A 23,106-nucleotide genomic window follows, 5' to 3' on the forward strand; every position below is an offset into this window, starting at 1 on the left:
AATATATTAAAATTATTTAATTCAAAATTAAAAAGTTGAAAATCAAACAATTCCAAACTCAGTTTAAAAATTGAAGCATTCGTAAATTAGGATCTTAAAACTAGAGTCATTAAAAATAATTAATCTTTATGTAGCGCAACACAATTTAAAAAATTTGATAATATTAAAGATTTAAAATCACGATACTTCAAGTGCGAAATTTATTGCTTATAAGATGTCAAAACTGACGTATAATACTGAACTGTCACATTGACATGACAGAAAAAGTTGCAAATACAAAAAAAAAACAAAAAAAAAACGAGAGAATTAAGCAGAAACAAAGGAGCTTCAATTTGAAGAAAGCAAATAAATGAATTCGAAAATTATTTTTTATTAATAATTGCTATTGCCCTACCGATAGAAATCTCTGAGTATTCTCTAGCAAAATAGCCTGGCCCATTTGAGACTATAGGCAGAGTCGATTTGAAACAAATTAGTCTCGGAGATAGTCTGAGAGATTTGGGTCCTTTTCAAGGTCCTTTTAGTGGTCCTTTTAAGATTGGTGCAACGGTAATATAATGTTCCTTTTGTATTCGTCACGCATCGGGCGGGCAGAGTTATTTACAATAGTTGGCCGTCGCTAATCCGACTCTTCCTTTGTAAGTTTCCCTTCAAATTATTAACACCTTTTTTTAATTGATGAATTTTCTCATTATGCTTATTTATAATTATAACTTATATGCTAATATACCATTTTCTAGTTGAATTCAAAAATGTTGTCTTTTTTGGCGTGTCTCATTCCATTTACGAGAAACGTCGTATTAATTCCAATTTTAAGCATTTTAAAAAAAAAGTTAGCAGGGGACATTTTAAAGCCTTTAAAACATTTGAAAGAACTACCTGAACCTTTGAATATATCTACCATAGTGCCTGCGGAGAATTTATCTGAGCCTCTCTGACTCTAGAGAATCTTTAGAATATACTGAGACTTCTTTCGGTAGGGTACTAAAAAAAAAAGCAGATAATCTATTTGCAACACAATCTTATTGGAGTATTCAAAATTATTATAAAAATTATGCAATTCTTAGTTTGTCTTGAAGGTTAATAATTTAATTTTAATTTAATATATTTATTTTTGGATCTTTAAATTGCACTAAAACTCTGTTAAATATGCTAACATATAAAATTCATAGTTTAATCCATTCAAATCTTCGCGGGTTTTTATTTAAATACCCACAGAAATCTTCCTATCCAAACGTCGATAATTCAGATTTCAATCTTTCCAATTCTGCACATGAATAAAATCGAAAAAGGTGGCGCTGAAATCGCAGAAAAAGGTCCAGAAAGTGTGTGCATTCGGTATTCGGCGGGCCTTTAGCACGAAATAGTTCCAAACGTGCTCATGAATCATTGGAAGATTTAAACTCAGAAAACCGTTTGAGTCACTTCCCCCTCTTAAATAATTAGAAAAATTCCTTGATATCCCCCACTCAATCTATTTGCCAATTTAACGCCATTTCGTCGATCGTCTTCCATTTCGCGATTGTCCTTCAATTGGCGCTGTCTGAGCGTTTTTCAAGTTGCCCTTGGTTGCCAACGAACGATATATCCCTGCGCGGCACGCGACGACCGGGAAGGAAGTCAGCAGCGTGGGAAGGGGGTACGTCGAGCAGTAGATTCGGTGGCTACATGTGGGCATCTGCCGGTCGCGACGAGTCCATTAACGTATCGTTCAACGCATAAAACTACATTTTTTTACACGGAGTGCCAAGGGCTCATAACTGCCACGCCATGCAGATGGACCCGACCACATTGCAGCTGATACAGGTCCTCGAAAAGACCGTTTCACCAGGTAAGAATTTTCCGCGACTTTGCGTCGAAATAACCAGGTGCACGATGCGAAAAATTTCACACATCTACCGATCCTCGTGTCCATCAATCCCGATGAATCCATATCCATTTCTCACTCAATCTTGTCTTCCTCTCTCTGATCTCGAAAAATTATCATTCCACGGACATGATTTATCCCAGTTATCTCTTCCCGCTTAACCAACGCTCCCACTCGATGACAAGAAACTCATCCCTGCCAGTTGCTGCGTCAATCTCACATTTTTTCCGCTTATCGCTGCTCGTCCGAAAGCCCATATTTCACAAATCTCGGGTTATTTTTGCACATTGTAAAGATAGTATAACGAATAATTCGACTGTTGCTAAGGGCTTTCTCTCCTACAGGAAAACTATTGACAGTCCTCCATTCTCCACCTTTAACGTACTCCCTCGCCGGCGTTGTAATATAACCGCGTGCGGATTTCACGTTTAACCTATAAAAAATGTTTTATTTCAAGCTTTTCGCGGTTTTAGAAGTATAAAAACATGACATTCTATCTCGGGTGGAGAATGTAGGATTATTTCAATATGACCTAAAAGTCGTTTATATTTCCAAGATCTGGAACGATTTATTGTTAATTTAATTGTATTATATTGGCATATTTGGTCATTGCAAAAAGTTCGGTCGATAGAGGTCGTTTTTTATCGAAGCTTAGTTAAATATTAGATATGTATTTCGCAGTTGAGACGTCTCGTCTCAAGAATATATTCAGCTCTTATTTTTATTCAAAAATGTCGAATTTTCTATTTGGATGGTTCAAATGTACACCTGTAAAAATTCAAATTTCGATTTTTAGTGATTGATCCCCTCGAATGGGTTCGTTTACCGGAAAAAGAATTTTAATGGGTTTTTTTCAAGTTGGTCAACATCAAGAAGTACTTTTTATTAAATGTTTGCAAATTAAAATTTAATCACTTGTCAAGGAATGTTCGAGGAATAATTTTCACGCCATAACTTGCGTATATGCTACGGACAGTATTTTCTAGAACTTTTTAAACATGAATCATTTTCATTCGTTAAGTGACAAGATTCCCAGTATTGTATAAATAATTTTGAATTGTTCAAACTATTTTTATTTCTATAAATCGTTAAAAGCCATCATTTCCCACCATAAGTGATACATTAGATCAATTTAAAGAATAGTATTTGTTAAACAGATTTGGTAGTTATTTAAATAATTTTCATTATTTGAAGCAATTTTTCCCCTATGAATTTTACAAAGTTATATACTTACATTTTTTAGCGATATTTGAAAATTATTTAAACCTTTTTAATTTGTTATAACCGTTTTTTTCTCTCATTAATCTTGAAAAGTCACTACCTTCTGGAATCAATAGCGCAGTTAATGAATGCTAAGACAGATTTTTTCTCTGAAAGAAAGTTTGCTATTGTTTAAACCCAAATTATTCACTTACGGCTTTTCATACGCAAGATGGAGAGAAATAAAGTTTCTTTCGTTTCTCAGAATATATCCTATTATTAAGTATTTTTTCTTATTTTAGAACTCATACCCTATTTTTTGACAAGAATAATTTGTTAACCATTTTTAATTCAGTTATGTGATGGATTTATTTTTTAGATGTATTTTGTTAATAAAAGAAAATACTGATTAATAGCGACATAGCATAAGAGATTCGAAAAAGTGGAATTTTGTCCATATTTCCTATGAAAGGGAGGAACTGGTACTAATTGTTTAAATAACTACAAGGTCTTTCATGAAAAACACTACCTCCAGCATTCATTAGCTACGACGTTGTTTCGAAAAAAATTGTTCAAGCACATAGTAATTGTTTAAACAATTGCACCGAAACAAACAAATATTTCAAGATTCGTTCATTGTATCATTAATTTCAGAAAATATGAACTTTTCACGATTTTGTGGAAGAACAAAATTATTTAAACAATTGTAATTTCTTAACATTTCATTCAATCAGTTATCCCGAGAAAGGTGTCTTCACGATTTACGATAATATATTGAAACTAAAAAATAAAGTGAATCAGAAGACCCTTCAGCAAACAAAAATACAAGCTAAATCATGAACTGTAATCAAATTGTCATAAATTAAAAGTATCACAAAAAAACAAAAACTTCCGATGATTTTCACTAATTAAAGAGGTTTAAATAAAGTTACAATTTAGATTTTTCTGTGCTGTTCCAAAGATAAAAAGGAAAACAGGAAAATTAAAATAATATGCAGAAATAAAGGCAAGTAAAAAGTTGAGTATAATTTTCCAAAAACGCAAACATAAAATTCATGGTGAAAAAGGGATCTTAGAAGAAATATTAGTAAGATCCTCTTTTAACTGTAAGGAATTTTATGTCAATTTTTATTAAAAATCAACTGTTAAACTCAGTAAAAACTATATGAGAGTCTATTAGTCTAATTTTAAAGTATTTATAAAATTATTAATTCATATTTATGTTTAGACCCTTTTTAGACAAACGGGAAAAGGGATCTTAGCAGAAATATTATTAAGCTCCTCTTTTCCTCTCTAATGCATTTTTTTGTCGATTTTTATTAAAAATAACTTTTAAACTTAGGAAAAATGGTATAAAAGGGTTTGTTTGCTTTATTTTTAATGAATCCTTATAATTACTAATGCATATTTAAGTTGATTCTCCTTTTCTTGAAATTGTTGTTTGAGTGGTTCGGGCCTTTTTTTGACCAACGGGTTTAATTTTAAATGAAATGAATTTGAAGTAGAATAATCAGGGCTGCTAACAGAACTAGATAAGTCATGGAATTAAAAAAAAAACTAGGAAACCTAGAAAAGATATACAATTTTGACAAAAATGACTGGAACTTTTTTAATCGTATCTATTTTAAAGTTTAATAATTTAGTATTTTATAGCGAATTTTTTTTTTTTAATTGGAATAGAAAACCTGAGAAAATACCAAAGTGCAAGAATTAAATGAAAAAAAGTGAAACATTCAGTAGCAAAAGCAAAAAGAACGGGAAGGTTTTGAAGAGAATTCCTGAACTGATTAAATTTTTATAAATTTTAACATAGACCATTTAATAGTTCTTGCGATCTAAAAGTTTTATTTTAACTTCGTTAAAAAGCTCAGTTTTTATATTAATATTATTTTCAAATGTAATCCTAATCTTTGCATAAATTGTTCTTAAAGTAATAAAAAAAATGTTTATCATTAAAAAATACTGTTTTTCACTTGGATAACAATATTATTGAAGATTGTTTTAAATTCAATAAAACTTATTGATAAACTGCTATAATTTGTTACAATTAAATTTAATTGGCTAAACTTAAAAAAGTAGACCTGGAAGTCATGGTATTTTGAAACAAAACTCTTGTAGCAACCCTGATAATTAAATATGGAAACTTTTTTTAAAATTCATATCCTAAAAATTAACGATTTAAAGTATAAATTCTTCAAGATAACAATTTGATAATTTAAAATTTTAGAATTCAGTCACTAAAATGTAATAATATTTCAGTTGAGCGGCTTCTACAATGAAAAATTGTAAATAGAGGGTTTGAAATTTTATTATTTAAGATTAAAACTTTTTAAATGTAGTCCCATTCCGCTTCCTTTAACCTTATAATCTCGTTTGCAAGAAACGACAATATTAGTTTTAATTAATCGATCTCGAAATTGATAACATTTATTTTATCTTTTTTTTTTTATTTTTAGATAAAAATGAACTCGAAGCAGCACAAAATTTCCTTGAACAGGCAGCTCAAGCGAATTTCGTAAGTAGTTTAATATACAAAATAACAAACGATCATTCTTCTATATAAAAGATATATTGAAATTATCCAAATGTTTTCTTTGACAGAATGAATTCGTTCAACGACTCAGCGGCGTGCTCGTCACTCCAGCTGCAAGCGTCGTTGCACGCATGGCAGCCGGACTACAACTTAAAAATCAGCTGACGTCAAAAGATTTGGCCCTAAAATCCCAATACCAACAGCGATGGCTCGCTATTCCTGCAGACAAAAGGGAATTCATCAAGAACAATGTGAGAAAAATCCTCCTTTTAGTCCTTCGGAAAGAAAGGGTTGTCCATAAATTACGTTACAAATTTGAGTTTTGAGAACTCAGTTTTCAAAAAACTTACCCTTTTTCTCGCTCAAATGCGAACTCAATATAATCCAATAATAAAATTCAACTACTTTTATTTCTAGTCTACTCTTATATTTTTGGTTTTGAATTTATCTCGTTTGGTTAAAAATTGTAATATTTAATTGAACATTTTATTATTTTGTTAAAAATGCAACTATTTTGTTCAAAAATCTCTTTTTTTTGGTGCAAATTTCAGCTACTTGGATGAAAGTTGAAAATTAATCTTGTTGGTAACAATTCATTGTTTGTGTTGAATGTTGAACTCTTTTCTTGAATTTTTTTAAGATCCATCATTTTAGTTGGAAATTCATCTCCTTGGTTGAAAATTCTACTTTTTTGGTTAAAAATGCAACTGATTGGTTCTTATACGTCTCTTTTGGTTGAAGATTTCTTTATTTAGTTGAAGATTCTTTTTTTGTTTTGGTTCACTATTTCATTTTAAATTAAAAGATTAAATAATTTGGTGGAAAATTTAATTTTTTTTGAAAATTTTACTGTTTCATTCAAAATTTAACGATTTGCTGTAAAATTAACTTTTTTGGGAAAAATCATATTCTTGGACTGAAAATTCAACGATGTTGTAAACAATTCGCCTTTTTGGCTTCAAATCCAGAAATTTGGTTAATAATTCGTATTTTTTGGTAGAACATACGTCTTGGTTAAAAATTCATTTTTATAAGGTTTACCTGTAGTAACAAATTTAACTATTTTGGTAAAAAAATTTTGTTCTGAAAATTTCATTATTTGATATTTATGGTTGGAAATTTATCTTATATAAGTTGAAGCTTAAACTATTTTGTAGAAATATAATTTTTTATGGTCTCTTCTTTCTTGATTGAAAATAAGTCTTTTTTTTATAAATTAAACATTTCTGTTTAAAATTCAGCTGTCTTCGAAAAATTGTGTGTTTTTTTTAAATTTTTTATTGGAGGTTCATATATTTTTGGTTGCGTTTGAATATTTTTTGGTTGAAAGTTCAACTATTTTGATACTCATATGTTTTTAGTCCAAAATTCCACTACTTTGTTAAAAATTTGTCTTTTTTTAATCGAAAAATTTTTCTTCTGTGGTAGAAGTCCTATATCTTGGTTGAAAATGAACTTTTGTGCTTAAAATTTAAATGTCTTCCAAAGAATCGTCTGTTTGCCTTAAAAATGTAACTATTTGATTAAAAGTCTAGCTATGCTATTTTGTTGAAAATTGACCTCTTTTGTCTGAAAATGCAATTATTTGTTTTTTAACGGAGCTGTTTGGCTAGACTTTTTTTTTAAATTCGTCTTCTTGGAAACTCAATATATTTGGACTTGAGACCTTAGAAATTTAAACTAATTCATAGCGAATTCAATTTAATATTTACATTATATTAATTTAGAATAATTTATTCCCCTACGTTTGTGAAATCCTCTATTTTGAAAGAATTTTAAGCTGTGTTACTTGTGGGGGGGGGGCAATCTATGTTCCTCAAAAAAAAACTGGCAACGTAGTTTATGAACGGTCGTTCTAATCTATGATTGAGAAATAAAAGGTACCCACTATAATATTATGTTAAATATTCACCTCCTAGTAATAATGACTTTACAGATATTAGGAGCACTAGGAACAGAGAACAATAGGCCGAGTTCAGCAGCTCAGTGTGTAGCCTATGTTGCTGTTGCTGAGCTGCCAGTTAGAGAATGGAACGAACTCATACCTTACCTGGTTAATAACGTGACCAATATGAACAGTACAGAAATGGTTAAAGAAGCTACGCTTGAAACAATCGGTTATATTTGTCAAGAAATCGAAAGCGAGGTGCTTGTAACGCAGTCGAACCAAATATTAACAGCTATCATTCACGGTATGAAGAGTTCCAACACATCGAATCACGTTCGACTTGCAGCAACAAGCGCTCTTTTTAATTCTCTCGAATTTACCAAAGGAAATTTTGAAATAGAGGTTTGTATTTCTCAGTTATTTGCTTGTCTTTTCAGGGCGGTGATCGTAGGTCGGAGAAATGATCTTAATTTAAAATGCCAAAACGATACTCGATTGATTAAGTCCACCACGCGTCACCAAACATTCTGTCAAACTGACTTGTGTTGAGGAAGATTATATTATTTTATTATTTTTTAGAGGGAATTAGGCGATACGTATTTTAGCGATTTGTGAGAAAAAAGTTTACGGAGATTTCTTACTTTTTTTCTATTTACATTTTTCGTTGAATTTATACTATCATGAGGAAAATACCATGCGAATTTTATGCGAGTTAAATAGCTTTTGTGGCCAGAAGAATTTTTTTTCATCAAATCGAATTCTCGCATTTTTCTTGCAAACAATAAATAAGAAAAATTGTTAATTGCACCGATTCCGAGAAAAACACAAAAATTCAATTGTCATAAGCAAAAAAATTCTCTTCACTGTTGGCTTATGGAAATACCCACCATTTTTGTTCAATATTTAAAAAAAATATGTGTGCGTATAAGGAAAATTTCCTATGAATTTTACGTGGACTAAACAATTTTTATCGTTTGAAGATTTTTTTTTATGAAACCGAATTTTTAAATTTTTTGCATGAAATAATTCAAGTTACAAAAATAATGCCAAAAAATTGTTTAAATAAAAAGTTTTTTTAACAATATATTTAAATATATTTCACATTTATCCAGATATTTTTAGTAAGACGATTGAGCTCTTTAATTATCTAGAACAGACAGTGATTCCTCTTCTGATCCTGAAGACTTGAATCTGAAGAAATGTATAATAAAATTCTGAACGTGTGGGCCCAGTTATTATTTATTTCTTAATCTAATATAAGAGCTCAATCGTTTTATTGAAAAATATCTGGATAAATGTGAAATATATTTAAATATATTAGGTAAAAAGTTATAGTTTAAAGAAAAAATGTGCTTTTTTAACAAAGCCAAAAATTCAAATATGCATAACTCAGTGACAAAAAATTTTCATAAATCGCAAAATTCTGCACATTCTCTTTTTCACAAATATCTCGAATTCTCTTCTATATTGCGGCTTAGGACACATTCTCAAAAAAATCGTTCCAAATAATCTAAAACCTTAGGAAATTCTTTGAAACTATATGAAATTTTGTAGTCCCTTAAAGCCATTGAAAATTTTGGAAATTCCTTCAAATGGCTTAAATCTTTCGAAATTAATTTGAAATTTTTAAAAGCGCTTGAAAATTTCTTGGAGTTCATATAACCTTGACATTATATGAAAATCTCTTCAAATACACTAAAACAAGGTTGTGGAATTTTAGTACACTAAACGTATGTAAAAAGTGGACTCAAGCGCAGCGGCGTGAAATTAGTAGAGAAATGTCTAAAATTGAACAAAAGTGTAAAATTCTCAACAAAACTGAAATTTAATATGTGACGTAAAATAGAACAACGAAAAGTGGAAAATTTCTCCAAAATATCAACCTAACTTCAAATACTTAAATCATTAAGATCATATTAAGAATATATTTATAATTACGCAAGCGTATATGGCATAAAATTTATAATTTAAAATCAGTCACTCGCATTTATGCTTTCGCTGAAATTGAGCAATAAAGTTTGTAAACTAAAATGTACGTTCGCTCATAACACGCGAACAAAAGAGTGAAAAAAAAGCTCTATCGCGAAAATTACAAAAATGTGGAATATTATACGGACGAATCTAAAATCACTGTAAAGTGGAGAAATTTTCGTTAGAAAATAGAAATTTATGCGCAGTCGGTAATTTCACCAGTCTGGGGAATTTGACTATGTACATCGTCATTCCTTTTTTTACACTCTGAAAGTAGTGATTTTTAAGACGTATGAATTTATGCAAAGTCATAGAATTAAATCTGTAAGAGACGTCATTCTACATAACATGTGGAAATTTGCTTTCTAACCTGTAATTTTAATGCATCAAAAGTGACATTTTATATGTGTAAATTTACACTTTGAAGTGCAAATTTAAAACGTATTTTTTACAGTGTATTTGAAATGCCTCAATTCTTGCAAATAAATCCTTTGGAATTTTATAAAAATGTTTCATATTCCGTGAAATTGCATGCAATCTGCTAATATTTTCTGCAACATTTGTGAGTTCTAATGAATCCTTTGATATTCTGATAAATGTATTAAAACCCGAATTGAGAGCCCTTAAAATTACTGAAATCCTTTGAAATCTTATAAAATCCCTTGAGATCGGTCGAAATTCTTAAAAAATCTTAAAAATATGTTCAATGATTTTGCTGGTAAGAGTAATGTTAAAAACTTCGTATTTATGGAATATCGTTTGGCTAGGCAATACTCTTTTGGCCACGTCCTATTTGAAAATTGTACAAGATTAAAATTCTGATCTTTGATGATCAATGGTAAGGGAAATTGAAAAGCTGGCCAGGGAGTTTTGAAAATGAACTTTTTGCAACCACCCAAAATTTTCTCTACCGCCCGCTTTTCATTCATTATATGCAGACGCATTGTAAGGATTTTATACCCTTTTTTTCTGCTTTTCAGACCGAAAGAAATTTTATCATGGAGGTTGTATGCGAAGCAACACAGTCCACGAACACGCAAGTCAGGGTCGCGGCGTTACAATGTCTTGTAAAAATAATGTCCTTGTATTATCAGTACATGGAACCATACATGAGTCCAGCCCTCTTCCCCGTAAGTATATAATTCACATCAAGTATTATAAACAAAAGTCTCTATTACGATCTGACGAAAGATTAGATAGTTTGGCCTTCACCCAGATTACCGAAGGTTGTTAGAAATCTATTAGCTGTTAAACCTTTACTGTTATCTAAACGCTCATTTCAAATCTAATAATATTATATTTCATTTTATTACATTATTTGAAAAGCAGAAGGGTTTTCATAACTCTCCACGTTTTTAAAGAAAATTGTGAAAAGGAGCGATTTTAGGTCACGAAAAATAGCTTCACAGCTTATTAATAACTAACCATTCGAGTCAAAAATATATTATTTGTCCTGAAGCTTAAAAAACTTTTCTGAAAGCATACTGCAGAATCTATATTTAGAAATTCGATCTTCTAACTTTGGAACACAATGAAAGTTATATTATTCAAGTGTTCTCGAAAAGTGGTGGAGTTTTGACAAAATTACTGGAATTGTTTTAGTCGAGCCTATTTTAGAATCTTAATAATACAAGCGAATTATAAATTTTTTAATTGATTTTTTTTTTCACAAATAAAAATAGTATGATTTTAATTCCAAAATTTTGTAATATTCGTAAGTTTTCTTTTAGAATTTAATCAGTATTTAACAGTCCTTCCCATTTGCGTTGATTGATAATTTTGATTAAATTAGTCTGTGACCAGTAGAATTTGTTGAAATTGACTAGATTTAAACTAAAATTTAAATGACGAATGTTTAGTCACACCTATTTCAGAGTTTTAAGAATTATTTTAGTACTTTCAGCTCAAATTATAAATTTTCGAATAGAATAGAGTTGTCTGGATTTTAACTAAAAGTATACCTTGAATTTTTTTCAAAAGTGCGCTGAAAACGTCGAATTTTGAAACAAATGACTAGAATTTGTTTTCTTTCGCGTATTTCCGAGTCCCCAATCATTATTTTACTACTTTCAGGGCGAGTAATTAACAGGAGGTTTCGGGTAAATTAATCAAAAACCAGTAACATGTGTTGAATTTTTTCAATTTTAACACATTCTACTGGTAGTAGATCTGGAATTTTTTCAAAAGTCGGCTTGGGAAAACTTGGAAAAGTTATGGAGTTTTGAAACTGGATTTCTATAGTAACCATGACTGAAAATTTTATTCCGAAACCGAGATTAAAATTTCCATTAAAGCAAAGTTTAATGGATAAAAATGAGATTATCTCAACGTCCAAAGCATCTCATTTAAATTGTTAAATATAAGATCATGCAATGTTTTTTTCGACCAATTTTCATTTATCTTCATAAAGAATGACCAACAACTGGTCAGGAAATAATTTTTTTCATTCTTTTAATTTAAATAAGAAAATCATATTCCTTATTCGAATCATAAACAATAGGAAAAGGTTGGGAATTTGTTTCAGCGAATGGAATATTTCAGTCGATTGTACTAAAATGAATATTGAACGTGGAAAAGGAAATGTCCGAGAAGTATTACACAAGCCGACAAAATCAGGTCGACCCTCTGACCTAGAAACCAGAATATACTTTTCCGAAGGTTTTTGGCATGCTGAATCCTAATCTGAGGTTAAAATTTCTCAATTGGTTCTGCTTTCCGAGATATCCTAACGTAAGAATGCAAAAACAGTAATTTTTGCCTATATTTTAGGTTATGTAGCATCGCATTTTTTCATTCACTCAGAAAACCATAAACGTCATTTTAAAGTATAAGTCTCGCCCTTTCGAATGCCGTTGAGTTTGCTAAAACATCTTTTGTTTTTGCTGAGATATCACATTTTGACATTTTTATGTTTGTGAACTTACCTCTGTTTAGGGGAAAAAATCACTGTTTTTGCAATTTTTGGTTAGGATATCTCGGAAATCAGAGCCAATTGAGAAATTTGAACATCAGATTCGGATTCAGCATATCAAAAACCTTCGAAAAAGTATATTCTGCTTTCTGGGTCAAAATCTTGTCTCGCAGGGTGTCTACCCTACCTGGACAACCTGGAATTCTCAGAGAATTTTAAAGTATCTGCTTGAAAATTCATATATTTTGTACAAAATTCATTCCTTTTGGTTGAAATTCCATTCGTTCTGATTAATAGAATATTCATCTTCCTGGTTGAAAAATAAACTACCCTGTTGAAAATTCGTTTTTTTCATTGACTGAAAATTAATTTTTGTAATGAAAATATGGGCATGGTTTTGACTAGGTAAAATGTATTAAATGCTTTGGTATTAAGTTTTTAACAAGTTTTTTCACCATTTATAAATAAAAATAAATAGTTTTAAAAATATATCGATTTCAAGTATTAATACAATATAATAATTAATTTATAATATTTTTATTTTTATTAAATTATTATATTTATAATAATTCATAATATAATATAATAATATATTATAAGTATTCGTAATTTTAGTTGTAAATTCATCTGATTGGTTGAAAATAAAACTGCTTGGTTCAAAATTGAACTCTGCTCACAAAAGTATCTCTTCGTTTGCAATGCCTAAATTCCAGATGAAGATTCATCATTTTAGTTTTAAATTCATTAGTTTGATTGAAAATTGGTATTTTTTAGTTGAAAATTCAACTTTTTTGTTGAAAATTCATATATTTTTTTGAAAAATCGTAGCCTTGTTTAAAATTACTGTTTTTTTTTCTTCAAAATAAAAGTATTGCAGTTATATATTGTTCATTTTATTAGTCAACTCATCTTATTCGTTGAAAATAAAACTGCTTGGTTAAAAGTTTAATTAAATTTGTTTTAAAAATACATCTGTTTTTTTATGAAAGCATAATTTTTTAACTGAAAATTTTACTTACACTTCCGGTTGAAAACTTATCTTTGTTAGTTCCAAATTTAGCTTTTTCGTAACAAAAATTCATCTTTTTGGTTAAAAATTCATCTGTCTTATTGACAAATTTTTAATTAAATCGGAATTTAATTTAAAACCGGGAAATTCACTTCTGATCATAGTAAAGTTCAAGTTTTCATAATTTTAATAATTTTGGTCAATTTATAAAAGTGACTTCCCAGTTTTGTGAGATAATCTTAGTATACTCTAATTAAATCTTAATTCATTATTGATTTTTTAAATTTAGAAATTAAACTGGTTGTTTAAAAAATTATGTATTTTGTGAAAAATTCACTTTTTTGTATGAACTTCAACTACTCCAGTGGAAAGTTCATAATTTCAGTTTAAAAGTTATCAGTTTGGTTGAAAATTAGTTCGTTCAACTTGAAATTTGAACATGCATTTTTTGTTGAAAATTGATCTTGTTCAAAATTCTATAATTTGATGGAAAATGTGTATTTTAAAATTTTAAATTCAACTGCTTCGTTGAAAATCCACAAATTTGGAGAAAAATCTATATTTTGTTTTATCTTCTTGTATCTCCTTCATTAAAAGTTCTTTACGGTTAAAAATTTCAGTATTACGCATTTAAATATTTATTATTTTAGTTGAAAATTCATCTTTTCGGCATAAACTTCAACTATTTTAATTGAAGATTTATAATTTTATTTTTAAAATAATTTATTTAGCCATTTTTTGCTCTGTTGTGTTAATGGATTTTAGAATGAAGGAGATGGACTAAAATGAATGTTTGCTTTTTGCGGCAAATATTAATATGTTACATTTAGTTGATTAGTAAAACTGAGAAACTTGACCGGTAAATTACCGGGAATTTAAAATCGTCCTTCGAAACGCCAACCTGATTAATTAAGTCCCTAGAAAGTAAAAAACCATTATTTATAATAAACTTGTGAAAAATACCGGAAAAAAACTTTAGATACGCTCTTTTGATTCTGAGAGTCATAAATAATGTTAATTTCTACGCTTGTCTCAAATTATAAGGAAACAAGTCTTAATTAATTGTCCTGCTAAACACGAGCAGGAGAGTCCGAGATAAGAATTTCTATTGAATTGTCTGGTTTTTTTATCTGATCTCTGCAGATTACCCTCGAGGCAATGAAATCGGATAGTGACGAAGTCGCGCTCCAGGGTATCGAGTTCTGGTCGAACGTATCGGAAGAAGAAGTCGACTTGTCGATGGAAGAAGGAGAAGCGCACGAGGGAGGACGACCTCCAACGAAAGTTTCCAAACACTATGCAAAGGGAGCTTTGCAGTACTTGGTGCCAGTTCTGATGGAAAAGTTAACAAAACAGGAGGAATGCGACGACGAGGATGACTGGAATCCTTCAAAATCCGCTGGAGTCTGTTTAATGCTTCTAGCTTCTTGCTGCGAGGAAACCATCGTGCCACACGTTCTTCCATTCATAAAGGACAACATCAAGAATCCGGACTGGCGGTATCGAGACGCGGCTCTGATGACCTTTGGCTCCATCCTCGGTGGACTGGAACCCAACACCCTGAAGCCTTTAACCGAACAAGCCATGCCGACCTTGATAGAACTGATGTACGACACCAGTGTCGTCGTCAGGGACACAGCCGCTTGGACCTTTGGCAGAATTTGCGAAGTCATTCCAGAAGCAGCGATAAACGAAACTTACCTGAAACCGTTGTTGGAGTCGTTTGTCAACGGACTCAAGGCCGAACCCAGAGTAGCAGCAAATGTTTGCTGGGCATTTTCGGGACTCGCCGAGGCGAGCTATGAAGCTGCTGAAACGGCGGAAGAAGGACAGCAGCCGGAAACCTACTGCATGTCTCAATACTTTGATTTTATAATCCAACGACTCTTGGAGACGACGGATCGTCCTGACGGAGCGCAGGCAAATCTCCGCTCGGCTGCCTACGAGGCCCTCATGGAGATGGTGAAGAACTCTCCGCGCGACTGCTATGTAACTGTACAGAAAACGACAATGGTGATACTCGAGAGACTGCAGCAGGTTCTGCAGATGGAGACGCACATTCAAAATCATTCTGATCGAGCCCAGTACAACGATTTGCAATCTCTGCTGTGCGCGACTTTGCAATCGGTACTGAGGAAAGTCACTCCCGAGGATGCACCGCAGATCTCGGACGCTATCATGGGCGCGCTCTTGTCAATGTTCAACTCAAATTCCTGCAAGTCAGGAGGCGTGCAAGAAGATGCTCTCATGGCTGTCTCAACCCTGGTTGAAGTTCTCGGCGAAGGTTTCTTGAAGTACATGGACGCTTTCAAACCATTCCTGTTCCTCGGCTTGAAAAACCACTCGGAATATCAAGTCTGCTGTGCGGCGGTTGGTGTCACAGGTGACATTTGTCGCGCGATGAAGAACAAAATGCTGCCTTACTGCGACGAGATCATGACCTTGTTGCTGGAGAATCTTGGAAACAACACGGTACATCGGTCCGTCAAGCCGCAGATTCTCGCTGTCTTTGGCGACATTGCGCTCAGCATTGGATCGGAGTTCAAAAAGTACCTGGATGTAGTTTTGCAGACTCTGGCACAAGCTTCTCAGGCGCAAGTGGACAAGACCGATTATGATATGATCGATTATCTGAATGAGTTGAGAGAAGGAGTGCTCGAAGCCTACACAGGCATCGTTCAGGGCTTGAGAGGAGATGATGAAAGCGCGGTTAGTCCTGATGTCGTGTTGCTCGAGCCACATGTACCATTCATCATTCACTTCATCACCACCATTGCCCAGGACAGCGATCACTCTGATGGCAATGTTGCAATCGCGGTTGGTCTCATCGGTGATCTCGTTATGGTTTATGGAGCCAAGATGCTACCCATGGTTGAAACTGATGCCATTGCTGGTTTACTCACCAAAGGCAGGAGATCTCGCACTGGCAAGACGAAAACTTTGGCGACTTGGGCTACCAAAGAAATCCGAAAATTGAAGAATGCCGCAAATGCTACATCTAGTTGGTGAGTAACTGTCTTGATATTTTATCTAGAGATTTTTACTAGTTCTGTTCCAACGCCAGAAACTACATTTTCTCTTCGAGTGAAATTATAATGGGTGGCCATTCAATTGGGGAATTGGGAGATTTTTTTGATAAAACAAAGTTTTTAGTTGATTTAGGTAGAAAATTTTTGAAAATTGAAAAAAAAATCCAGGAATTTAACGATTAAATTTTAAGAGATACTCTTAAATGCAGGGATCACAGAATGCGCCTGCGTTTCCCTTTTTTTCTCCCAATTCTCGATAAATTTTCCCCTTTTCTCTATAATTATACGATATTTGAATTATGTGGGTAATTACACATCTTCAAAATTCTTCTACATATTCAAAAATATGCTACCACGTGTAGTGACCGTTTTATTTAGTTGTTTAACTATTAGAATTATCTATGATAATTAAACTTTAAAAAAATATAAATTCAAAATATTAAGAATTGATTGTTATAATTAAAATACAGAAATAATGCAGAGCAAGATATATAATTCGTATACGTATATATCAATAATAGTCTACCGAAATAAAAAATGCATCTGTAAAATATTAAAGAACTTACATAAATTATTTATAAATAAAGTGAAAAATAAGTAAAGATATGGTAACACAAATATAACTATAAAATTGCAAACAATTTTGAAAATTTCAAAACTGGAAAGAACATAAAATAGGAACATTTAAAAAATATATACTTTTTAATTTGAAATGTCAAACGTTGAAAAATGAGCCACTTTAATCTGTATAAGAGTTTCAAGCAGTATCAAACTTTATTTTTAATTCTTACCAATAAAAAATTTATAAATAGGTATTGGACGCACTTCATACCTGAAGAGTGTATTTTTAAGATTCAATGTTATAATTATAGTAAGAACAAAATGACAAATCTGGGGAAATAAATTTAATTATACTTATAAGTATCGCGATTTAATTAACAATGATGGAATTTTCAAAAGAGAAAATATTCTTGATTATCAGAATGTTTTTAAACATATAAAAATTGCTCATTTAACCATTTTCATTATTTGGCGAACTTTAAAATGTCGGTGTGAATTTCTACATGTAAAAATATGTTTAATCTTTCCCTCTTTTTATGGAAAAAGTACCCGACTGAATCCATTTCAAATTAGGCAGGGTCCTCACTTGAAATCGCAGAATCTCTTGAGGGTGAAATATGTTATTTTTTAGAGGAAATTAGACTTTACGTATTCTGAAAAAATTAAAAATCGATTTTCTCAACAAAAAAACTGCCTTTAAATTTTTTATCATTTTTTTTTTTGAACTTTTACTTTTATAATGAAGATATCTTGTAAGCTTGATGATTGCTGAATAATTTTTTTTCCATAACAATTCTTTTTTGTTGCAAACGAATTTTCTAATTTTTCTTGGAAACAATGATAGATACGAAAAAATGTTAAGATAAAAGTTTGCACGTCTGAAAAAGTTTGATGCAAAACGTATCTTGTTCTTTTGCGACATAATTCATAGTTCACGAAAAAATTTAAAAACTACATTTTTAGGGGGAAAATAATTCTCCCGGTCCCAAAAATGGTTTAGAAATGATACTTTTTTGATCTTTTCAAAATTTCAATAGCATAATACGGGCAAAAGAACAAGAGACGTTTTTTGTAGAACTTTTACAAGATATCTTGATTATTAAAGTACAAGTTCAGAAAAAAAAATTGGGAAAAAATTTTAAGTTGGATTTTTTGAGAAAATCGATTTTTAATTTTTTCATAAAAATACATATCTCTTAATTTCCTCTAAAAACGACATTTCACCATCAGTAGATTCTGCGATTTTAAGTGTAGGGTCCTGTCTGATTTGAGTTGGATTAGACCCTATTTCCCATTTTTAAGGGCATGTGATACTTAGAAAATCATTGATTTTACGAGTTTTAGGTTCCCCGCCTTTTTTTATAGAACAATAAATATTTTGTCTTACAAATTTGGCAAATGATAGCGAACATTCTAACGGAAGTCCCTGCACAAGTTTTTGTGGGTTATAAAAAAAATTTGATTTTGTTAAAAACGTGTGTGTATGTTTCGAGGTTGTGTGTCGTAAAATTCTCTCAAGTTTTACTTCCAAACTACACAATATTTTTGGCCGAAAACTTTGGATTTAAAAATAAAAATAGTAACTAATGTCCCGGAATTAACCTTGTTTGTAGGTAGTCAAAAAAGTTTATTTCATAAATAATTTGCAAATTATTGGAATGACAGCTGAAAAACGACCCTAAACTCAAAATAATGCACATGCATAACATTTTTATTTAGCACAATACATTTTTTTTGTTATTATTTCTCAAAAAAGCGTCCGGGGAGGTCCATTATGATATTTTATGGCATCTCCGAATCCAGTTTTCAAAAATTTTCATTTTTGTGGGAAAAAAGCCAGGGGAACTGTGCCCGATTGGCCACACGACGAAGTATCACATGCCCTTAAGCTTCTTTTGCACTACAATCCCTGTAATCCAGCCCCTGTATTCAAACTTTTAAAAAAGAGAGAAAAGGAAGGGAACCTCTAACCCGATGTTTCCCCTTTTTAATGTTATTTTTAAATATATTTTTATTTTATAACTGTGTTTTCTGAGTCTTTAAATTAATTTTTTTTATCTTCAAGAATTTCGCGGTTAAATGTTGATCTTTACAGAAGAATTTTAATTTTTTCTGAGTTTAACTTCTTCAATTTTAGTCAATAATAGGTATAAAATGAGAGTAAAATCCTGTTTTAAAAATTGTCTTGTCGTTAGATTAAAAATACGATGCAACAGCTTTTGAGAATGAGTTCTGCATGTGTTGTTTTTCTCAAGGAATTGAAGCAACTTTGAAGGTAATGCATTTTAACTTGAAAAGTGTAATTTATAAGTATGTTTTCTCCGAAAATTCAGTGGTCACCCCGTTACAAATATTACAATAAGTTGAAATACTTTCCTGTTTTTTTCAGATTAAGAAAATATAGGAACTTACGTTCTCGTAAAAAGAAACGAAATCTAGAGTTAGAATTTATGAATACAAATCAAAGAAATCAATGTTGAGAATAAAAATTTATTTTGAATATATTTGAAAACTCGAAGAGTAAATGTTTATAATTTCAGTCTAAATTGGTAGTTAGCTTCGAATCAATGCTTAACCATTTAAGAATTAAATCTAATTAAAATTAAAGTAAGTTTTTTAAAAATAAAATCTATTTGGTAATTAATGAATGGATCAATTTTTTAAAAGAAAAAAAATTGCTTAACTGGTTAAGCAGATGATTGTACAACATTATTTTTAATTAATATAAACGTTCTATTTCTGTCTTCTCGCGTTTCAACAATTGGTTTTACTTTCTCCTCGCTATTATCGTATGTCGTTCAATCGATTTTTCCCCTTGTAAGTGAACTTTATCTCCTCTATCGACGCGCGTTATCAAGAGAGAAACGCGGTATTTATACGCGTGCCATAGCTATACTTAACAGCGAATCATTACAACGCGACATAAGAGAACAAAGGTTGCTGAGGTCGGTCAGGTTTTGAATGTGATTGCAAAGAATCGAATCGAGGAAGGAAGTATAAGAAAGCAGAATTAGCATGAGGAGTGGAACTTGGGGTTGGAGAGAATGAAAGAAATGAGTGTGTTGAAAATGAAAATGGGGTTGGGGAATAGTGAGGGCAGGGAAAGGAAGAAGTAGGTATGTTTAAATGAAAACTGGATCTGGGGTAGTAGGAATACAACAGAAAAAAATAAGAATCCTTCAAGTCTGCACGCTTCCACTGTTCACGGTTTTTTTAGAATTGAAAATTGCAAGACTTTGTATGATGCAGGGTGGTCGCAGTTCAGGGAAAAGGTGGAAATCTGGGAAAAATCAGAAAAAGTTGCGGTTTTGAAGAAAAAAATAGTCAATTTTAGGGAATTTTGTGAGAAGCACTTTAAATTGACTGGCAAAGATAAACAGTGCTGCCAAATTCACTTTTAGTAACTTCTTTTCTGAACCATTTAAGGAGCCAAGCCCATACATTATTCCTGAATTTTTATTTAACGGGATCAAAGCTTGTTCCTTACAGGGTTAAATCTTTTTTTCAGTCACTTTTTAAAAATAAAAAGATCTACTGAATTTAGGTATGCCTGCTTCTGAATTTTCTAGAATTTCATTGAAATATTTTTAAAATTTTTTAAAAATTCAAATAAATTTTCAAGAGATATAAGGTTTAAAGGGATTTCAAACGATTTGAAATATTTTTGTTTATATTTAAAGAGACTTCCGAAGAATTTTCAATATACTTCAATAATTTAAAGGAATTTCAACGGATTTTTTTATGGTGTTACAAAAACATCCCAGAAATTTAAAAGGCTTCAAGCGGATTCAAAAGACTGCAAGGGATTTGCAACATTTTTGTTACGGATATTTTAAAAGATATCAAGGACTTTTATACTATATCTGAGAATGTCAATGATTTGAAGGGGTCTTAAAAGCTCTCAAAGTATTTTCATACATTTTTCAGGATTTTACGATATATATCACATTTCATGTAATTTCATGGAATTTGATCGTATTTTAATTAATTAATTAATTTTCAAATATTTCAATGTATTTCAAAAGATTTAAAAAATCTTTAACCTTTTTTTTTAATTTCGAGGATCTTTCCTGTTTTTTTTTTTTTTTAAATTATTAAAAGGAACTTTAAAAGAGTTTAGCTTATGTATTTTCAAAAACTTTAATGCATTTTTACGATATTCGAAAATTTTTCAAGGAATTTTTTAGAATCTAAATGATTTTATGTGTTCTAAAAAATTTTTGAGAGATTTAAAAGAATTTTGGAAGCTATGAAAGGATTTCATAGGATCTATGAGGTTTCAGGATATTTCATTAAATTTTTCAGGCTTTCAGGAAATATCAGATTTTACATAATTTCACGGTATTTTATCATTTTTTTAGGGATTTCAAAAATATGTAAATATTTTGAGGTATTTTCGGATATTTTAAAAGATTCCAAGGAATTTCCAATTTTTTAAATAATTTAAAGGAATTTCAGAGGGTTTAAAATATTTTAGAGTTTTAAGATATTTTGAAAGTTCCAAGGGATTTCAATGTCATTAAGAGATTTTAAAAGCTCCTTGTGGTATTTTAATAAATTTCGTTTGGATATCAGAAAATATCAGGCTTCACGGGATTGTATAATATATTTATGGATTTTATAGAATTTATTCACAATAAGTGAGGGATTTCGTAATTTTTCGAAGATATAAAGGGATTTTCAAATGTGTTTTGCAATTCATTTGAATTCGTTTGGAATTCAACCTACATTTTTATTAATTTGTCTTGAATTCATTAAATTCTTTGGCATTCCATTAATTTTTTATGATTTCACTTAAATTTTTCTAAATCAAGTAAATTTAAAGAATTTTCTTTGCATTTTTTAAATGTGTGTTTTTTTTATTAATTCATCCTGAAGTCTTTTACTCACCTTGAATATTTAGGCATTGCATCAAATTCTTTTGAATTTCCGCGCATTCTCTAAAATAATTTCAAACTTACTCAATTAATCCATTAAGTCCCAAAACGAAGAAATTTCTTTCTTACGTTTGGGCTTGAATAATTTTATAAAAAAGGCAAAGAATCTATTGTGAAATACTCTTTCCTACTATTTTTGGGTATATTCTAAACGATGCAATGGTTTTAAAAAACGGAAAGTATTGATTTTCAATTTATAATTAACAAATTTAAAAAAATTCTTTTCTTAAGCAATTTTTTTTCAATAAATTCTCTCGTGCTTTAGCGCTCTGCATAATTCTCATTTATGTCAACTTGGCATCCACCACCTCGCAGTACCACTAAATATTGTCATGTTGTTTAGAAATAAATCATTCAAATAGATTTTTACTGGGATAATGAAATATTGATATATGAGCGAAAAAGCCACCATAAATATCGATCAAACGAAATTTCAAATTTTTGCTTTCCCTTTTTTGGCCGCAATTTTGTTTTTAAAAAAACCGTAGATAAAAAAACTCCACGGATTTGAAAAGCTCACACATTTTGTGCATATTTGCGAACATAAAAAAACATTTCTTCCACCTTTATTTCTTGATTGGAAAAAAATTGATTAAAAAAAAGCATTTTTTTCTTCAAATTTGTTAATTAGTAATTGAAAATCAAATTTCTACATTTTTTGAATCATTACACATCGTTTAGAGCATATCCAAAAATAGTAAAAAAGAGTATTTCATAATAAATTCTTGGCCTTTCTCATAAAATTATTCAAGCTCAAACGTAAGAAAGAAACTTCTGCGTTTTGAGACTTAATGGGGTAATATATTTTTTGGCATTTGTAAATTGTTTTGCAGTCATTTGAATTTTTTTTAATTCATGTGGATTCTTTATAAACCTAACTTATTTGTTTTTAATTATTTTAAATTCAAAATAACATTCGCATTAATAATTCAAAATAGTCACTTTTGGTCACTTTTACTTTTTTCAAGTAAAATAGGCTGTGGTAGCCCTAAAAATAATAAATTAAACTTTTAGAAATTTTAACCCTCTGATGGTGCCCTGGGTGTGCAGCCACCCAGAGGTAGTATTGAAGTAAAAATTGTGAAAAATTATGACGCTATACTCAGTAGTCTGCATCTGTTCGAGATATAAGCATTTGGAGCGCATTGTGGGTATATAATCACAATTTTCACATTTGAAAAACAAGTATACTTTTTTTTG

General features: G+C 30.7%; 1 protein-coding gene across 2 annotated transcripts in view; it reads left to right on the top strand.

The window, feature by feature from the left end:
• Positions 1–1,327: 1,327 nt before the first annotated feature.
• The window catches only part of LOC117167757 (importin subunit beta-1), a 32,526-nt gene continuing 10,747 nt past the window's right edge, over positions 1,328–23,106 (top strand). For both annotated transcript variants that reach the window (XM_033352921.1, XM_033352922.1), the window contains exons 1-6: positions 1,328–1,831; positions 5,524–5,582; positions 5,669–5,851; positions 7,537–7,890; positions 10,440–10,589; positions 14,523–16,384. In XM_033352921.1, the coding sequence (XP_033208812.1) occupies positions 1,771–1,831; positions 5,524–5,582; positions 5,669–5,851; positions 7,537–7,890; positions 10,440–10,589; positions 14,523–16,384 (2,669 nt within the window). In that variant the 5' untranslated portion in view covers positions 1,328–1,770. The remainder of the gene's footprint in view (positions 1,832–5,523; positions 5,583–5,668; positions 5,852–7,536; positions 7,891–10,439; positions 10,590–14,522; positions 16,385–23,106) is intronic.

This window comes from Belonocnema kinseyi, chromosome 2 (genome assembly GCF_010883055.1).
Source record: "Belonocnema kinseyi isolate 2016_QV_RU_SX_M_011 chromosome 2, B_treatae_v1, whole genome shotgun sequence".
In the NCBI taxonomy this organism is placed as follows: Eukaryota; Metazoa; Arthropoda; class Insecta; order Hymenoptera; family Cynipidae; genus Belonocnema; species Belonocnema kinseyi.